Below are 18,848 nucleotides of genomic sequence, written 5' to 3' on the forward strand. Positions count from 1 at the left end.
GGCAGCTCGTCCCCTCTGCTCCCAACACCAGCGCCCCCTGCTGACTGCGTTTATCACTCCCAGTGTGAAACATGTCATACCAGGGATTTATAGTATTTGATCTTAACAAATTAAACACTGTTAGTTAATGTACAGTACCAGTAAAAAGTTTGGACACACCTTCTCATTTAACTACTTTGAAGAATCTAAAATATAAAACATATTCTGGTTTGTTGAGCATTTGTTTGTTTACCACATAATTCCATATGTGTTCCTTCATAGTTTGGATGTCTTCAATATTAATCTACAATGTAGAAAAAAAGAAAGAAAGAAAGACCATTGAATGAGGTGTGTCCAAACTTTTGACTGGTACTGTACACGACACAGAATCAGACCACCAGCTGAATGATTCATGTGTAAATGCAACTGAAAAGATACTTTTTTGTAATGTATATTATTATAGATGACATCTTAGTATTTGTGTGAATACAGTTAGACTTTATCAGCTGTCTCTCTTTCACTTCATTGTTGCCTATAAATTATTTGAACATCATATTTTCAGTCACTGGTGGGCTGTAGTGTTTTTATCTTTAGGAATTCAGGGGTAATTATTGTACTCTTTAATCCTTAACACTTATCTCCTATTGCTACTCCTAACTATTTTTTTTGTATCTAAATCAGAAATACAATAATGCCCATAAACCCTGGTAAGAGTTTTTATATAATTATTTGGTGTAGATTCACCTAAACTATCAATTATTTAACCTTCAAGTCATTTCACTGTTTCCTTTCTTTAATTCTTTGAGTATTTTTTCATCAAAGCAACCATCCCTTATTCATAGGATACCACAGATAAGAGTTTTATATTTTATTGTGAATTTTGTTTTAGTGAGAGGAATTAGCAGCTTTTCAGGTTAGATAGTCATCTGTATGGGTACAAGTTCTTACATTCACTGCACTTAATCCAGTCCAGTCAGCGTCATCATTGCTGTGTTCACATTGATAATTTAGTGTACTTCTGTATTATTATTCATTATTAATAATGATTGCTTGCCCAATATTATTGGAATCAATATAACTGTATTGAGATTTTTCCACATATCAAAATATATCTTAATATGGCATAAGTACATACATTACATAAGTAAAATAATCAAATTGATCCAATGTTACGCATTAATATCAGACAAAACTCTCCTAATATGAAACCAATTAATATTTTGCTCATCTTAATACACTTTGACAACAAAAATCTATTAAAAAAAATCATATGTGTTCATCAGGATGTGATTTCACTGAAAGTCAATAAACAATAAACTTTCACTCAGCCTTAATACCAATATTTATATATTTGTTCTCATTATACAAGTCTTTGTATATCAGATGTTAATCCATAATTAAGTGAAGGTGCAATTAGATAAATAAAAAGATATAAAAAGGAACAGCTTACTTCAAAATATATTGAAATGTACATAAGAAGACAATCTCATTATGACAAAGCTGGATATAATCTTTGCCTTCAGTCACCAGTTAGTTTGCGGTTGGTTGGATGTTTCTCCTCTGACTTTCCAACCAGAGAGAGCAGTCTCAAATAGTTTTCTTAAACCTTCTTAAACCAAATGCTGTAGCTCAAAATGAGACTTTACGGCTCTTCAAAGGTCTTTAGCAAATCTTCCAGGAACTGAACCACCATCTCTTTACTTCTCTCCTCCTCCCCCCGTCCCTCCCCTTCAGCCTCCAACTCCTTCAGTCTGATCAGGGTCTGCTGCAGACCTCCTATTCTCTGTTGAGGGGTAACACTGTCCCCCCCTGCCTCTTTCTCTCCCTCTGCCCCCTCTCCTCCACTTTCCTCCGCTCTGAGATATTTGATCAAATGCTCTTTGATGCCCTTCCCCTCCTCCCCGGCCAGCGATGCCCCGATGGAGGGCATGTCCTGTGACTGGCTGACACTGAGCAGGTGTAGGAGAGCTTGTGAGAGCGTGTGCCGCAGACTGGCACTGTAGCGGTACTCAAAGAAGTCGTTTGTATCTTCGCTGTTCTCGAGCGCTTTAGCTAGGGAACGCCACACACAGTCGAACCGCTCAGAGTCCCCGTAGCAGGAGCGGTTGGTGGGAATTGCCAGGGCAGCAGCAGACTTGATCCGCACCTTGAAGTTCTTACAGGAAGTAACAACATGGCAGAGGGAGGAGAACGCGTCACCAGACCACGGGGCTGAGTCTAAGAGGAAGAAAGAATCAGAAAGTTATTTTTAACTGTGACATGCAAGTATCATTAAAAGAAAAAAAATCATCATCCCCTTTTAGGTACATTTTACACCGTCACAAAATCATCACATGACGGACACTGAAATCGTGACTCAACCGTTTGGCCACTACATAAAATTTGCTTCAAAGCCTGCCGTTGCTAGGCAACTAGTGGAGATTCCAGGCAAGTCACTGTGTCTGGTGAACAATTTGTTACACAGCCTCAGATCTTTGTTAAAATCCTCGTTGACATTTTTTTAAAATACGCTTGTATTTTACAAGCGTTTCTAGTCTTAATGCTAAGCTAAGCTATCCAACTTCTGGCTGTAGCTTCATATTTAACAAAAAGATATAAGAGCGGTATTTATCTTCTTCTCTAGCTTTTGGCAAGCAAGCAAGCAAACAAGATGGATTCAAAAATATGGAACTAGTCCTTTAAATGCTGGTTGGAAGCATGGTGACAGAGCCAGGTTGACCTGTTCATACCAGAGACAATCACAGATGAATGCCCTGTGAACAATCAAATGACTCAACACTTACCGAGCGGCAGGGCTGGGTTCCTGAAGGCATTTCCCAAGGCGTAACAGGCGTTCCATCTGACCTTCATAGTGGCCTCTGATTGGACAGTTTTAACCAGAGCACGGACAGCATCCTCCAGCGGCCTTTGGAACGCAGACCGGGTCAGCTGACTCTCACGCAGGAAATGAAGCAGATTCCCAAGTGCTCGCACTGCGTTAGACTTCACCTGGAGGGGTTAAGAGAGAAAGCAGAGGTGAGAGACGCTCAAAAAATAAACATAAAAAATGATTTGTCTTCACAAATATCAAAACATAATAAGTCATACTTGTGGCATTTTGCATGATTATGTTAACTGCACATTCTCACACATTCAGTTGTTTCCTCTTTGATTGAACAGCAATCTTTGTGACAAAAACATCCGTATTGAATCTACACAATGTTGGTGCCTTGCTCATTTGTGTTTGAAGAGTGAGCGCTCTCACCCTGTCTTTGTCCGCTGATGCTCGGGTGGCTGACTGCAACATCTTGAGAAGCAGCATGTCTGATAACTCTTCTTGGAAATCCACACCAACACTCTCCCTGATGAAGAGACAGGAGATAAACAGATTACAAAGATACAAAACAAAAGAATATAAACTGAATACTATACTATAATGTTTTATACAGGTTTATCCAAATCAGCTAGCCAAAATATTTTTCTCAATCTCGAAACTTCTTTGTTAATAAAAACTGGTCTAATATTTCTTAGGCTACATAAGCTATCCATGCTTTCATTTTTTTTCATACATCAAATTCCTTTATTTTACTGTCAGAAAGATGGATTTAGAGTGTTTTCCAAAGGATTTGTGTCCATGTTTTCTTACATATTAACAATTAGTGTGTCAGTGAGGTTGCCAAGGGACCAGGCAGCCTTGGCACGGACGTTTGGAGATCGATCATCGAGGGCAGCGAGGATAGTGTTTGCCGTATCCGCCACAAACATCACATCCTGAAAAGAGAAATCACAACCTGTTTAACAGATCCTTGAGGGTCAGAAACATGCAACATGGTGCTCAGTATGATTGTAGTTTGCTGGTCAATGTCTGTACCTCTCTCAGACAGGGGAACAGTATGTAGACTCCCAAAGCCCTGACGGATGCGGTCTTCACCAGATAGTTCTCACTGTAGGTCAGCCCCAGTAGCACAGTGATGCACATCAGCTGGGTCTTGTCCTTTAAAAATCAACATTAAACATCACACCTACGGATCCATGAAGCTCAGTGTTAGCTGATTAGAAACAATCAAAGAGGAACTCACAGGCAGCTGTGCGAAGGCCTGCGGCAGAATGGAGGAGAGCGCGTCGCAGGCGCTTGTCTGCAGTGTTGGGTGTTGCTCGCTCTGCAGCGCTCCGTTCAGCGGACCACTCAAAACTTCGGACCAAAACAGCACCACCTATATCATGCACAGTTATTGGAAATAAAAAGTTTGTAATCAAACAGTTGTAATAATTATATTAACCAAAAGTTTGGGGGATTTAGTTCTCCTTTCTTGAGTTAATGTTTGATATAAAAAAAACAATAGAGACAAACAGCAATAGGACATGAGGAAACATCTTTCCAGACAGGTGTACTCTGATACAGTATATATGCAGTCGAAAGACAGTTTGTACTTACTTGGCTCATGGGGACCCTCGAGCTCTCAGGCACATTGTTCTCTGCTCTGTACTGCTGGATTATTCCTGTCCCCAACTCCTCTAGCAGCTACATAAAAGACGACGACATATATATCAGTGCACAGATCTCATTCTGTCACAATTTGTCATTTCATATCAATTTTCTAAATTCATGTGTGCACCATATGTATTGCTGACTCTTGAATATAGGTGCAGATAAGAGGAAAAATAAAGAGACACACAAGTGAGGAAGTTATTTACAGATGGAGTAAGAGAAACTAGAGGGTGTTACCTTTGCTCCGTGCAGTTGTATGGAGGGGTCCGTCTCCCCAAGGCAGCGAGCGCTCACCTGCCCAATCTCACATAGACATGCTTGTGCTAGAGAGAAGTAGCCACGCACCAGGTTGGACATGACCTGAAACACACAGGACACATTTAAAAAAAACGAAACAACCTAAGATATTAGAATGGTCTGTTTGGGGCTGTGTTCTGTCACTCTCTGTCTCCCATTATCTCTCACCTGTAGTGCTTCTAGACGAACAGGGGAGGGCTCTAAAGCAGCACCTCCTCCTGTTCCCGCTCCCTCGCTGTCTGATTGGTCCTCTCTAGGCTGAGTCACCAGCGACACACACAGCTGCAGCAGCCATGGTGGGGCGCTGTCCTTCTCCTCTGGTGTGTGTAGAACTCGAGGGGAGTTTGTCTGCGAGCTCCGCAGGGAGGATTTGACTGGTGTGGAGGGCGATGACATGCCGTCTCTTTGTCTCCAACTGAGACCCGAGTCCTGTGGCGTGAATGAGCCAGTGCTGCTGCTGCTGCTCTCTGGCTGTCGGAGGAGGAGCTGGACCTCAGGGAGAGGAGCCTGAGTTGTCACCAGAGCCCCATAAAGTGTCAGGACTGAGACACGGACATTTACATCTAAAAGACAGAGAGCAGCTCTATTAAAAGAAAATTGTGTTACTAACCGGTTCTATTAAAGGAGATGTGTTATGCTCATCTTAAGGTTCCGACTTGTCTTTTGAATGTATATTTACATGCTTTAATGTTTAAAGAAATAAAAAAACTCTTTCAAACTCAACAGTCTTTATTGTAAAGTTGTGACGTCAAAGCCATACGGAAACCCTGATGTATCATTTAAAAAAAAGGCACAGTTTCTGAATATGGGCTGTTTGGACTTCTCTGTGGATTGAGCGTTTTGATACTTTCAGGGTATTTATATAGCCCTTAGACCTGCTTTATGATAAAAAAATAAAACAAAACATGAAAATCTAACTTTTTACACTATGGACCTGTAAATGAACTGATGAAATACAGACCTCTGTGGCGCACATAGGGACGCATCTGCTTCCAGAGCGGGCTGAGCAGACCAGGTCTGAGCCGGTGGTAGGGAGCGTTCGCCACCAGGTAGGCCAGACACTAAAAGACAGGAAAGATGGAGATAAGTCGTTAGAACCAGTTCCATTTTGGTCCAATCTCAGTGCAACCAGATATCCCCAACTACACGTGTGCAGGTTGTCAAAATATGTTCCCAGGTTAACGAGCAGTACATTTATGCTCAACATGTTAACCAAGGTCAGAACAGCTTGTTTGGAGGCTAACAGTGTACAATAAAAGCTTGAACTTTCACACTTCACATAACAAAAGGACCTGTTATCGTACCTTTATGACCTGTGTGAGCGTCTGAGGGGAGGTCTCGGCCAGTAGAGCCAGAGTGAGAGCGCGGTGCAGTTCTCTGATGGCGGTAGCCAGCAAGAAGGAGAAAGGGGTGTAAGATTTACGAGGGGATGCCGTATCTTCAGCCACAGCCAGGAACTGACGGGAGCCATCCAGTATAGCCGACAACACCTGAAGAGCACACGCACGCACCTGGAGGGAGAGCAAAGAGACGGATGCTACAGTCACATTTGTCGAGGAGAATTGTAACATGTATAACGGTGAGTTGTACCTTTGGTGAGGGGTCCTTCAGTATAATTGTGATGAGAGTGAGAGGAGGCGGCCCCCCAATAGGAGAGTCAGGGATGAAGGAGGACCAGTACCCATACAGAGTCCTCTTCTCTACACCTTTCACCACCGCTAGCAGACAGTGCAGAGCTCCCTGACGTATACGACCGTTGTAAAGCCTGAAAGAGTAAAACACTGCAGTATGATTTCTCACTTGTTCATGCAGTATTGGGAAAGTAACTTGAAATTAATTTTGTTCCTCAAGGATAATTTGTGAGGGCTTTTCAAGACATTTTAGGCCGGTAGCAAAGCACATAAAAAGAGATTGGGTGACATGGATGAGCATCTTTCTGTACCTTAATTTGCTCTGTGCGCTGCCTTCTGGGTCGGAAAACTCTGAGTCAGAACTGGCTCTTTTCCAGGAGGGGTAGAGAGACGGGCCAGATGGTTTGGACAAGGCGTCTCCCTCACCTCTGCCTCCCTCTCTTCCCCCTCCTTTCTGAAGTGCAGGCACTGTCTCACGGTTATCTTCCTCTTCATCGTCCACTCTGCTCTCCTCAGAGCTCGTCTTCTTCCCCTTTCCTTTGGATTTCCTCTTTTTATTCTGAGGAGAGACGTTTAAAACATTATATACCAAAATCACTCATTTTGAAGGGGCCCCTACTAGAACCTTTACCAAAATAAATTCTTGTCTTACCCCGGAGGTTTTGCCTGACACAGCCTCATCTTTCGGTGGTTCTGAGGATTTGGGAGGTTCGTCGGGTTTTGCGGCAGAGAGACCCTCATACTGAGGAAGAGGTGTTGGGTAGAGCACAGTTGGCCACTCGACACTCACACCTGGAGTTCCCTGGAACATTAGTCTCTGCAAAAACATGTACAGGTCTCCAATAATTACTCAATATAATCTCTCTCATATAGTGATTGAACTGAAAAAATAGACAAAAAATGATAAGGTGGTAGAAAAGCCTTCAATTTTGCACCTTAAGTGCGGCCAGCACAGACCCGAGCTCCTCTCCAACAAATTTCCACTTCCCACCTGAGAGACAACACTGAAGTCCCTTCAGTGCTGCCTGGATCACCTGCACCGAGGACATAGGGGAAGGCATTGGGTCAACTATGATTAAATGTATCCACCCCATTGAATTTTTCATAACAAACAAATGATCCGTACCATACAGAAGAAGAGCTCATCAGTGTTGGGAGGTTTGGGTGACTGCAGTGTTTTCAGGAAGACTTTAAAGGATACACTTCTGTATTGATCGTCCAAAGGTGCCTGACCAGGGATTCTGGAGAGAAACAATCCGGCCCACCACAGAAACAATTACAGTCACGAATTTAAACCTGCAATAACAGATTAGTTTGGCAATTTAGGTGCAGCTGAAACAAGTTGTGTTCTACCTACTGAGCCACAGACATACGTCACTGGATAAATGTAATATTCACTCTCTTTAAGCTCCGTCTTTGATCTCTAACAACCCCTTGTACAGTAAATATATCTGGCTCTTTAGCTGCTAAATGCTCCTCTATGTTAATCAACTCATTTTGTTCTGTGTGTCTGCGTGATTTCACATTGTCTTTTGAAAGTTTCTGACATAGAGTCTCTACCAACTGGGAGCAGGTACTCTTGGACAAAAATGCACTGTCTAAATGAATAAGCTCGCGAAGGCCTACCTGAGACAGATGTTGGCCATACAGGTGAGAGCAACACGGCGTAACTCCACATTAGGCTGCGATGGAGAACTATACAGCAGGAGTACTCCATCTTCACCCAGCAGGTCACGGAGGTGCTATGAATGAGAAAAATCTTAAAAAGGAAATATTCAGCGGTTATCATACACTTTCACAAAATGTGTACAGTTTTTCTACCTGGTGGCACTGAGGTCCATTCCCGTATACTATTGTGGAGAGTGCCAGGAGGACATCGGAGTGTGTCCATGTACTGCACACTTTCAAGGCCTTAGTGGTATAGTTTAATAATACATCCAATGTTCGCTCGTCCATTATTACCTTAAGACACAGCGAGAAGAGAAAGCAAGGGGAAAAAGTACAGCACATTTCAGGTGATTACGAATATAGAAGAATATATGTGCACAATATTGTGACAGTAATACTATATTATCAAAGGTTAGTTGTTACCTTTAACTGATTGAGTAGATGATGTACTAGCTGGCACAGTTTGATGACTAAATGCTCTTGAGTCAGTGGCACAAGACAGCTGACATGTTTCAGCAGACTGCACACCTCCTAAAAATGGAAAATAAAAGAGGGTCAGCACAAAAACTAAAAAATCCTGAATATCACATCATGTTCACTTACAGTACCAGTCAGTAAAATAATCTTATCTGTGGTATCCTATGAATAAGGGATGGTTGCTTTGATGAAAAAATACTCAAAGAATTAAAGAAAGGAAACAGTGAAATGACTTGAAGGTTAAATAATTGATAGTTTAGGTGAATCTACACCAAATAATTATATAAAAACTCTTACCAGGGTTTATGGGCATTATTGTATTTCTGATTTAGATGCAAAAAAAATAGTTAGGAGTAGCAATAGGAGAGAAGTGTTAAGGAGTAAAGAGTACAATAATTACCCCTGAATTCCTAAAGATAAAAACACTACAGCCCACCAGTGACTGAACATATGATGTTCAAATAATTTATAGGCAACAATGAAGTGAAAGAGAGACAGCTGATAAAGTCTAACTGTATTCACACAAATACTAAGATGTCATCTATAATAATATATATTACACAAAAGTATATTTTCAGTTGCATTTACACATGAATCGTTCAGCTGGTGGTCTGATTCTGTGTCGTCTACAGTACCAGTCAAAAGTTTGGACACACCTCCTCATTCAATGGTTTTTCTTTCTTTCTTTTTTTCTACATTGTAGATTAATATTGAAGACATCCAAACTATGAAGGAAAACAAACAAATGCTGAACAAACCAGAATATGTTTTATATTTTAGACTCCTCAAAGTAGTTGAATGAGAAGGTGTGTCCAAACTTTCCACTGGTACTGTATTTGAAGAAACTTTTTCCTAAAACATTTGAATCCACCTGGTTTAAATTGTCTTTCACTAGTTTGGTGTTTGCAGTAAAACAAAAGGTAACACCTCAGGTCTGATGTTGATGGTGGGGTCGAAGGTCTTGTTGTAGTTCTCGGACAGCAGCTGGTCCAGCAGCAGGTTGAGCTCCTCTCTCAGCTGGCTGCAGTCTGCTCGCAGGGCTCTGAGCTTCGCGGCGCAGCGTGAAAACTGCTTATCGACGTCCGACTGGGAGCCGAGCCGCCACCCGTCCGGAGTGAACGGAGCGGCCTCTGCGGACAGGAGCATCGGAGGAAAGGCAGGAGCATCACTGCGGCTTGTGAAGCTCGGAGCTGACGAACCGGTGTGGGCCGCCATGTTTTTTTTAACCACGGAAGCATTTGTGCTTGTTCGGTGGTTCATGCTTCTCATTTTGAGCTTTACATCCAAATGGCAGGCTCATTACCGCCCCTAGAGGTTGAAACAAGAACAGCGTCTCCTTCAAAAACATTGGTGACGTAAACAACATTTAATAAAACAATATCACCGTTTTAAAAGACACCATTGCAAGAAATTAAGTAAGGTACACACAATTGCCCCTTTTACATATCTATGAAATATGTCATTCTTTTGAATACATATATTGTATATATATATATTCTTTGTGTATATATATATATATTCTGTGGTGTGCATTGCTCCACGCTGTATACCTTCACATCTATAAACAATAATTTATATATTAATGTGTTTGTAGTATTTTAATGTTGCAGCTGATCAAACTGGCACTAATTTTGACCCCTTTGTATTAAGTAGTTTAACCTTAAACAGTGCATCAGTTTTTGGATGAAGCCTGGAAACAGAGGTGATTTCCAACTGTGGATGTCAAGTTACTGTAAGAGTAGAGTACAATACTTCCTTTAAAATGATGGAGAATATATCAGACTTTGTATCAGTGTGTATTAAGGTTAATGATTATGCGATCAGAACGTCAAGACTTTTTGATCTTAGTACATGCAAGTGAAGCAAATTCAAGGGACACAAACATTTTTGAACCAATTTACTGTGTCAGTTGTTTTGTGCTCAACATGTTGAAAATATTACAATACCAAACTGCACACACTAAATTACATTCCAGAGATAAACAGCACAAACATTGTAAAGATTCACAACTGAAGTGGAAACAGGAATGTTAAAGCATGTAGAAAACCTTAAATCTCTTGGCATGTAGTTTTCTTTATTAATTGTAAGCAACAGCCTTGGAATTTATATTCAATCTCAGTCAACACTGAAAATTAAAGGCATTTCAACAAAAACTTTCTGTTGCTTGTTTTAATTCCATGAAAAATAAGTTATTATACAACATATCCATATGAAACAATGTACAAGGTCAGTGCGTGAATGCACAGCGAAAATAATATCCAGAAATCATGATCACAAGTCTGTCAGATGTGAATATGCTGATTGAGTGCTGGAATGGAGAGTAGTTTTAAATTGGCATTTTCTATGATCGGCACATCACCAGTCCAGGAATGACTAAAGCGCAGTCCACACCGATGGTGTTAGTGTTGAATGTGGCACACAATAACAGACTGAAGCAAGCAGGAAACAATGAGGTAGGCATGTCTGCAGAAAGGTGATAGCAAATATACAGCATGAAGTATTAAGGGCTGAATTAAAATAAGTTTTCAGGGGGCATGATTGGATTTCAGCCTGACTTGAACAGTAGAATTGCAACTTGACCCAAGTAGAAGTAGATGAAGTGCTTCGTCTCGTGTGTCACGTAGCTTCCAAAGTTCCTCCCAACAATGCAGTGCCATGTGGGGTTGTACTTCTTGTCAAATTCCTTCGGGGGAAGACAATAATAATAATTAGCATATAATTGCTAATAGGCTAATCAAAAACAGGTTTCACACATCACACCTTTGAACAACTCATCTAATATTGATCTAATGTACCTTTTTGACATAGGCTGCGATGTCCTTTTCAATGTTGTACTTTTCCATAGCCTGCATGGCACAGTCCACTGCATCCTGCTGCATTTCATCAGACATATCTGCATTTTTTATCACTGCCTTCTTCTCAGTCATTTTGGCTGTTTGACTGCAAGTGAGAAAAAAAACAAAAAAAAAAAAAAAAAATCATCATTAAGTGACTTTTCACAAAGTTCCTACTAGTTCCAGTGCAAACAATGAGGCTGCAAACTCCATGTCCACAACACTGCTGACAGTCACTATAGCTGTAGTTAAACAAATCTACATATTATCATTTTGAATTAGAATATTTACAATTCAGGCACATGAGAATGATTCCCCATTTTGCAAATCCAGGTAGTTGGATAGAAGGCCTCATGAAGCAGGATTATTAAATCACCTGATAACTTTGAGGTAAAAACCTTAATTCCACCTCACTTGTAGGCTACACTGAGTTGTTCTGGATATTTATATATTGACAACCATGTGATGTGAGTTAGTAAGGCATATAATTGGTTATTTCCCATAAAATAAGGCTGCTGACAAGATACAGCACACATATCTGCACGAACAGCTGACAGCAGTATAACTTTGATTTACTGCTGCTTGTGAAGTAACACATAACTATTCATGCACAAATTCAGCCACAATTTACTCCCTCTATAATTTAAATGCATTTGTGAGATGTATAAATGTACATGCAAAGAAAGTGGAGGGAGCATGCATACGTGCTTTCCAGGGAAAAAAAATACAAGAGGCTCAGGCTGGATTAGCATGGCAGCAAAGGGAGCATCAGTATGCACTTTAAACCTGCAAACAATACACAGGTTGATTTATTAATGAGAAATAGACACTAGTAGTTAACACTTACCGTCTCTCAGCGAAGTTAAATTGTCAAGAGTTGTAGGTTACGGGCAGCTGCACAGTTTTTCCTTCATTTATCCAAAGAAAGCGTGCGTCCGGGCTCCGCCCTCCGCGTCAGATCTGAGTCCTGATTGGCTGAGAGGAAGCCTCCGCCCTGGTGACGGCGTTTTTCACTTGCGGACACTGCCTGCATCTTGTTTCCACCCAGAATGCACCGTTTTTTCAACCCCCTCCCCATCCTTCCTTCCTTCCTTACAGCTTATGCTTCCTCCAGAGGAAGTGGTTGACCCAGGTGATTAGGTTGAACGATTGTATTGATCTGCAGAAACTCGGAGAGCTTGCAACGCATGAGGATTTGAAAAGATGAATGTGCATCCTTTGATCCTATGATAGTTGTAAATACACCTCAATACAATACACTGTGCAATTATAGCTATAATAATATTTCAGTTATTGTGGATTCTTTACTGTTTTTATTGCTTATTTATAATACTTGTTTTTTATTTTCTTTTATCTTGTTTTTCTTTTACTATGTCTCTAGTTTGCACTATAACCTATGCTGCTGTAATTCCTGTCAATTTCCCCGCTGCAGGACTAATAAAGGATTGTCTTATCTTAAAAGAGCATTACACATAAAAAAAGAAAGAATATTTCTATCACACACTGGAATTGTGCCACTTCCAAGGTTGTGCCTCTCATCTATTAACAATACATTAAATTATTACACTGTTTTGTTTTTTTATTGGTAGCCACATCGCCAAAAACTGCTTAACCACTTAAGATAAAGGTATTCCAGTCCTCAAAAAATAAGCATAAGATGTATATATTGCAGCTTTAATAAAAGCTCATTTAACCTCTGTAAACACACAAAATTAATCTCCAGAATACAGAGATTTTATTTTATGCTGGCTGCTTTCTACTTACTTTTAAGTCTCCCGCCACTCAAAAATATGTTTTGCTTATTGTTACTGCAATTCCATGTTTGACCTTCACAGCACAAAATGTTTGAGCAAAGGTTTGACAAAGATTGTTTCATCCGCTGAAAGAGGAACCGAAATCACCTTAAATCTGAGTTTAAGACGTGTAAATACAAGCAGGAGTTTGTGACAACCCAACTAGTTAGACAAACGTAGTTGAGTTTACACATTTGCATATGCATTCTGGATTTTTCAATTTGAAGAATTTTAATGACATTTATATATTTTTTTGTTCTTAGAAATGTCTGTAGGGGATCTTTAGGGGATTACTTTAGAATCAAGGCTTAAGTATGAAACTAGAACAAAAGTAAAGGTTGTAATGATGAGATAAGCATAAATGGCTTACAGTTTCCACCTCACACATTAACAATATTTACAATTGAAGCAGTTTGCACTTTTCATCTCATCTCTAATTTTCAGTTCTTTACTTAATTTTACTGGGATCTTGTTAGATGGACAGTACAAAACAGATACCGAAACAAATTAAATACAGTAGGCCAATATATTTAAATCTTGCTTTTATTGAATATATTGCCTCACAGTTCTCGCTCCTCCCTTAACTATTAGAGATCACCCAGTATTCATCTCTTCCTGCACTAATCTGAAAAACAATCACTCATCTGTGAGGTCCCACACAAAAATATATATATTTTTTTTTTTCATCTGACAGCCAATTCAATTTAGTTTAACATTTCCACTAATTTCTGTTTGATTGGCGTTATAAATCATGGGACAGGGCCGGGGATTGGATCATCTGCCAATAAAATGCTCCCATGCTTTAACTTTATCTCATACTTTCACAGTCAAATATTGTACTTTTTAATCCACTGGCTACCACTAGGTAGCCAAAGTTAGTTAAATGAGGGCCTTTAAACAAAAACTATTCATCTACACTTTAAATAGCACCGGTAGAAACATTTACCAGAACACTGAAAATATAAAATCTGGAATCAATTCGTCCAAAACAACTGGTATCACATACAGGCTGTGTTCAACCACCCATGCATGAGTTGTTCATATGTACAGGTATTTGTGTGCACTACCTTCTGTGTTATAAGACATACTGGGGAAAGAAAAACACCAACACTGAACTTATGTTACTGAAATTTTTATTAAAAGAGAATAAAGCTTTAGGATACTTGAGGTTATACTTAAGAAAATCAATCAAATCATCCTGTGCAGCAAAAGACTGACCTAAGAAAAAGATACAAACCACATTAAGGTCACATTCCCTTGTCGCGTCCCAGTCCTCCCTCTTCCCTCCCTCCTCCGCTGTTAATGGTCGCCCACTATTTACCACTCTCCTTAAGCGTGTGGATCCATCCTGCACCTCCCAGCCCTCCTCCTGGTTTTGAGCGGAGCTTTGCGCTTCTTTATTTTGTATAATTTAGAAAAACAAAAATCGTAAAATAATGGCTTGTCACAGTGCCGTCAGTTAGTGTGTCTCTGAAGTCCCACACAAAATGGAGGAAAAAATAATTTGGATTATTTGAAAGCCAATTTAGTTTGAATATTTCCCTATTTCCGGTTTTGATGTAGTTATGTGGACAGGGCCAGGGGTCAGGATCATCTCCCGGTAAAATGCTCCCATGCTCCTGATCCATGTATCCATCCCGAAGCCTAATCCTAATCCTGCTCTGATCCTGAATCCTGATCCGGCTCCGGAATGGGGGGACAATGAGCCCAGTCCAAACCTTCAGAATACCAGCAGAACCAAAGAGAAGGAGGCAAGTTAGAATCACACCTTCGGAAAATACCAAAATAAAATGTCAGTAAATGCATCTACAAGGGAGTTTACTTTGTGAAAACAGGGAACACCCTATATAATATGTCCCAAACTACTGATATTTACTTTGGAGACTAAAAGACGAAGACGAGCAAAGCAAGAAAAAAAAGTTTTGGGTCTCCAAATACAAAGTGGTATAGAGAACTTGTTACAACTGAAAACATTCAACAACAGCACTCTATTGTCAAGTGCATTTAAAAAAAACTTAACAGCCTTATAAAGCAGATTTCACAGTTGACAAGGCACAGCCATCATACCATTGGTGCCATATTTGACTCCTCCTCCTGTTTATCTTAAAATGAACTGTTTCCTCTGTTCCAATCCTATCCTGTTCCTCTGAACTCTACAGAGAGACACACAAGAGGGTCAAAGGACAGTAAAATGCTTTAAAGAAGGTAAATCTTCAAAACAAAGCGTATAACGTGGACCAGTCGTAGAAAAGTATAGGTAGGGGGGGGTGACAGATCAGAAAACTGATAGTGAGAAAGGGAAAAAGGAAGAATGGGGCCGTGGCCAAAAATAAGAAAACTGCAACAAAAAATGGGGGGGGGGGGGGGGGGAACACACAAGAAGACAGTGTAAACAGGTAACATGAGATGATCCGTGATGAGTATGCAGGATTTGTCGAGTGATGTGAAGGTTTCCTCTGCGGCTCTGAGTCACACCATTGCTTTAGCTCCGGTGGCTCTAGGTGCGGGAGCGGGAACGGCGAGGGGAGTAACGGGGAGACCCCCTGCCGCGACGTGACCCACTCTTGCTTTGGCTTGGACTCGGACTTCGGCTGCGACTACGGCTGCGGCTTCTGCTACGGGAGCGGGAACGACCATAGCTTGGGCTGCGAGGACCATCCACCTTCACATGAATGTAGGCAGTCTCACCCTAAAACACACAAATAATTATGCATCAATTATCATGTGCAAGTTGCCAAACCCAAATTGGACGCAATCTTAAAAAGGTCTGCTGGAGGTACAAAACATCCATTTGTGAGGTTCACTAGTTCAGCTTTTTCAAACCCCTGAAGCCCATAAGTGGAGTACTGAATGAAATATTTAAAATATTGGGGGGGGTCATATACAGAGCCAGCTATTTTTATTCCCAAATGTGCTTAAGAATTCACATAAATAACACAGGAATTCAAACAAAGCACTTTCAGTGACCAGCTGACTTTGAATATCACCATGCCAATTTTTTGTAATTTCAAATGTTTTTTTCTCATTTATTTGGGAAGGTTGTCCTCAGAATTATGTTTAACAATGAGAAGCAGACATTATTCACTTGGACCAAAATATAGCAAATGTATATCTGGCCAAAAATATTCTGATAATAGGCCAAGCATTGAAATGTATTCTTAACATGGTACCATTGCTGTTATAATCACCACATGAATGACAGGCATAGAATTATGATGCAAAACAACATTGAACAACCATTCGAACCCAACACTGGCATTTACTTACTGCCCAGTCATTTCCACCGTTCCTCCTGCTTTCTTTACTTGAGAAAACTTTGCAATTCCAAATCGTAGTCCCAAAGCCATTCCTTAGGCTGCAACCCCATACGTACCTCATGAGAGCGAAACTTGGTGTTATCCAACTGACGGACGGCGTAGGACATGTCTTCTTTGCGAACAAACTCAACCACCCCGGTGCCATCGCGGTACACATCAGCATAACATACATCACCTGCCTCCCGCATGTGATCCTTCAGGTCCTGCCAGCTTCCACTGGATGGAAGACCTGACATGAAAAGGTGGTGTGAGACGCATACATTCATCTTTACACTTAAAGATAAGTACGACCTGCAGAGGGACAAAACATCACCCACCTGACACAAGAACCCTGTACTCTGAGCGCCGAGAGGGTGGGCCATGCCTTCCGCGCTGGGGTCCCATTGGTCCACCACCATCACGGCCGCCGCCACCACCACCACCCCCGCCGCCTCCACCTCCCCGTCCACTTCTAGGAAACTCAACACGCAAGCGGTAGCCATCGTAGTCATACCCATCACGCCCGTAGACCGCATCCTCAGAATCCCTGTGAAATGGGAGAGTTGAACATAATCAAGCTTCAATCGGGTAAATTAACACAGAGCTTTACAAGTTAAGGACTCAAGATATCAGTTTAGCCGATTAAAAATATCAATCTTGCTGAATTTGTGCATTCCATGACAAAATAAATCTGGGATGGGAAACAAAAAATGTGTCATTAGAGTCATTCCTTATATATAGAAGGGGAGCAATTGAATGCACAAAAGAGAATTTAAGATACTCAATATGTTCACATGCACTTAACGACAAACACAAAAGAGCTACACTTGAAAGGAATTTTATTTGTGCTAATTTTGAGTATATTGTGTTTGTTCACTTTTCTGCAGTAGACTACCCTCTTCCATTTCTTTGTGTAAATATAAACCCATTTGTGGCCTCAGATTTATCCATGAAACTATTAATGTAAAGACAGTGTTTTAATGAACTTTGAAAAACTATTCTGGTCTTTGTCGAACCAAAGAAGTGTTTAGTTGTCGATTAGTTGCTTTCACAGTATTTGTCTGAGGAAAGAGCTTTGAGTCATCCATTATTTAGTCTTTGGCATCAGGATCAAGAAATGTTTGTATTAATGTTAGTAATTAATTATCATAAACATCAATTACACTGTAGATTATTGTCTCAATCAACAGATTTAATTTCAATTTATATCCTTAATTTCTATATATATATAAAAACCATCAGGTAATAGCGACAAAGGCTCTTCCCAGGGTACTTTAATCTGATGGTGGGTCTGGTTTTGTCTGACCACAGAAACATTTACTTTACAACAATGGAGAGCACGGCAGCGACGAGGAGGGTCCTACTAGGTAGATGGACAAGTTATCGAGAAGGAAGTGGGAATACTCTTCTTTATATTCAATTTGCTTTTAACAGACCCCTGATTTAAGCTTTAAATGCAAACATTTACAAACAATCTGCATGTAATTCAGAAGAACAAACGCCAATAAGATGTGTATTGTGCACGCCATGCATCAGTAAAACATGGTTGATTAAATAATAAAATAGCACCACACAAGACTCCCTCCAAAATGAATCAGATTTTTTTTTAAAAACCCGCAACCTTCATTATAAAAGCTGTGATTTGCTGCAGGTTACACCCAACACACCGCTACCCCTGTGTGTGCATGTGGCCGTACACGAGTGCTTTACAGAGGTAGCCTTTGAAAACACGTGTAGCCCGGCGGTACGCGCTTAGCCTCCAGACGTGGCGGGAGATCGCGGCTCACCTCGGGTCCTCGAACTGCACGAAGGCGAACGGCGGTCCTCCTCTCCGGTTCTTCAGGTCGATGTCGCGAATGGCTCCATATTTGTAAAACAGATCTTCCACATCTTTTGAGCGGATGTCTGGAGGGAGATTCCCCACGTATATGCGACAGTCGTTGCTCCCTGCTGGCCCTCGTACTACTCCTCCACCGCCTCCACCTCCTCCACCACCGCCGCCGCCGCCGCCACCGCCGGACATATTAGCACGGAGCTAGCTAACAATAACAGCTAGCTAAGGAAGTTAGCACGCTCTTCTCCGGTCGAGCAAACGCTAAGACGCCGTGCAGATGGATCACTGTGCGGGGTATATTGTCGGCGAATTGCTTCTTAAATGTGCAGGTGACGGTGCAGCTGGACTCCTTCGGGGTGGATGCCACAATAATCAAATTAAGATGAGCTAAAAAACTTGTAAGCCGCGACCCTAGCCTGCCTCCAACAAAGCGCTCTTCTTCGGTGGTGTGGCGGCGCGCAGCCACCTTTTAAATATGCGCACACCGCCCCCTAGCGGCGCTGCAGTGTAACGCTCCGTCCCGTTCAGCCTGAAACAAAGGCTGACAAAACAATGTCACCTCAGAGTTTAT

At 41.1% G+C, this 18,848-nt stretch overlaps 3 protein-coding genes across 4 annotated transcripts; all 3 read right to left on the minus strand.

Annotated features, from left to right (window-relative positions):
* Nucleotides 1–860: 860 nt before the first annotated feature.
* Nucleotides 861–9,735, minus strand: heatr6 (HEAT repeat containing 6). The gene is made up of 20 exons (XM_054625143.1): nucleotides 9,448–9,735; nucleotides 8,467–8,574; nucleotides 8,197–8,337; nucleotides 8,002–8,117; nucleotides 7,502–7,616; nucleotides 7,311–7,409; nucleotides 7,028–7,192; nucleotides 6,687–6,934; nucleotides 6,335–6,509; nucleotides 6,049–6,255; nucleotides 5,706–5,805; nucleotides 4,913–5,307; nucleotides 4,685–4,807; nucleotides 4,394–4,480; nucleotides 4,038–4,172; nucleotides 3,830–3,952; nucleotides 3,605–3,729; nucleotides 3,224–3,320; nucleotides 2,763–2,967; nucleotides 861–2,196 (listed from the first exon to the last, which is right to left on the minus strand). The coding sequence occupies exons 1-20, from the start codon at nucleotides 9,733–9,735 to the stop codon at nucleotides 1,622–1,624; spliced, it is 3,627 nt and encodes a 1,208-aa protein (XP_054481118.1). The 3' UTR covers nucleotides 861–1,621.
* Nucleotides 9,736–10,409: 674 nt separating this feature from the next.
* dynll2b (dynein, light chain, LC8-type 2b) lies at nucleotides 10,410–12,311 on the minus strand. The gene is made up of 3 exons (XM_054625145.1): nucleotides 12,202–12,311; nucleotides 11,316–11,460; nucleotides 10,410–11,203 (listed from the first exon to the last, which is right to left on the minus strand). The coding sequence occupies exons 2-3, from the start codon at nucleotides 11,445–11,447 to the stop codon at nucleotides 11,066–11,068; spliced, it is 270 nt and encodes an 89-aa protein (XP_054481120.1). The 5' UTR covers nucleotides 11,448–11,460; nucleotides 12,202–12,311; the 3' UTR covers nucleotides 10,410–11,065.
* Nucleotides 12,312–14,269: 1,958 nt separating this feature from the next.
* On the minus strand, nucleotides 14,270–18,730 carry LOC129113037 (serine/arginine-rich splicing factor 1B-like). 2 transcript variants are annotated; one of them, XR_008532385.1, is made up of 6 exons: nucleotides 18,231–18,730; nucleotides 16,782–16,990; nucleotides 16,521–16,693; nucleotides 15,623–15,836; nucleotides 15,215–15,300; nucleotides 14,270–14,865 (listed from the first exon to the last, which is right to left on the minus strand). XR_008532385.1 is itself a non-coding variant. In XM_054625144.1 (5 exons), the coding sequence occupies exons 1-4, from the start codon at nucleotides 18,464–18,466 to the stop codon at nucleotides 15,645–15,647; spliced, it is 810 nt and encodes a 269-aa protein (XP_054481119.1). In that variant the 5' UTR covers nucleotides 18,467–18,730; the 3' UTR covers nucleotides 14,270–15,300; nucleotides 15,623–15,644. The 2 variants fall into 2 exon arrangements, 1 of the variants encoding a protein (XP_054481119.1); XM_054625144.1 differs by having other exon boundaries at nucleotides 14,270–15,300.
* Nucleotides 18,731–18,848: the final 118 nt, after the last annotated feature.

The sequence above is a fragment of the Anoplopoma fimbria genome, chromosome 24 (genome assembly GCF_027596085.1).
Source record: "Anoplopoma fimbria isolate UVic2021 breed Golden Eagle Sablefish chromosome 24, Afim_UVic_2022, whole genome shotgun sequence".
Classification (NCBI taxonomy): domain Eukaryota; kingdom Metazoa; phylum Chordata; class Actinopteri; order Perciformes; family Anoplopomatidae; genus Anoplopoma; species Anoplopoma fimbria.

Excerpts from the sequence above, each read along its gene's own strand:
- LOC129113037 (XM_054625144.1), bottom strand. The coding sequence starts at position 18,466 with ATGTCCGGCGGTGGCGGCGGCGGCGGCGGTGGTGGAGGAGGTGGAGGC. Across the intron at positions 16,694-16,781 it reads GTACAGGGTTCTTGTGTCAG|GTCTTCCATCCAGTGGAAGC; the intron begins GTGGGTGATGTT and ends TTTTCATGTCAG. Across the intron at positions 15,837-16,520 it reads CCAAGTTTCGCTCTCATGAG|GGTGAGACTGCCTACATTCA; the intron begins GTACGTATGGGG and ends TGTGTGTTTTAG.
- heatr6 (XM_054625143.1), bottom strand. The coding sequence starts at position 9,735 with ATGGCGGCCCACACCGGTTCGTCAGCTCCGAGCTTCACAAGCCGCAGT. Across the intron at positions 8,338-8,466 it reads ATCTACTCAATCAGTTAAAG|GTAATAATGGACGAGCGAAC; the intron begins GTAACAACTAAC and ends CTGTGTCTTAAG. Across the intron at positions 6,935-7,027 it reads TGTCAGGCAAAACCTCCGGG|AATAAAAAGAGGAAATCCAA; the intron begins GTAAGACAAGAA and ends GTCTCTCCTCAG.
- dynll2b (XM_054625145.1), bottom strand. The coding sequence starts at position 11,447 with ATGACTGAGAAGAAGGCAGTGATAAAAAATGCAGATATGTCTGATGAA. Across the intron at positions 11,204-11,315 it reads TCGCAGCCTATGTCAAAAAG|GAATTTGACAAGAAGTACAA; the intron begins GTACATTAGATC and ends CTTCCCCCGAAG.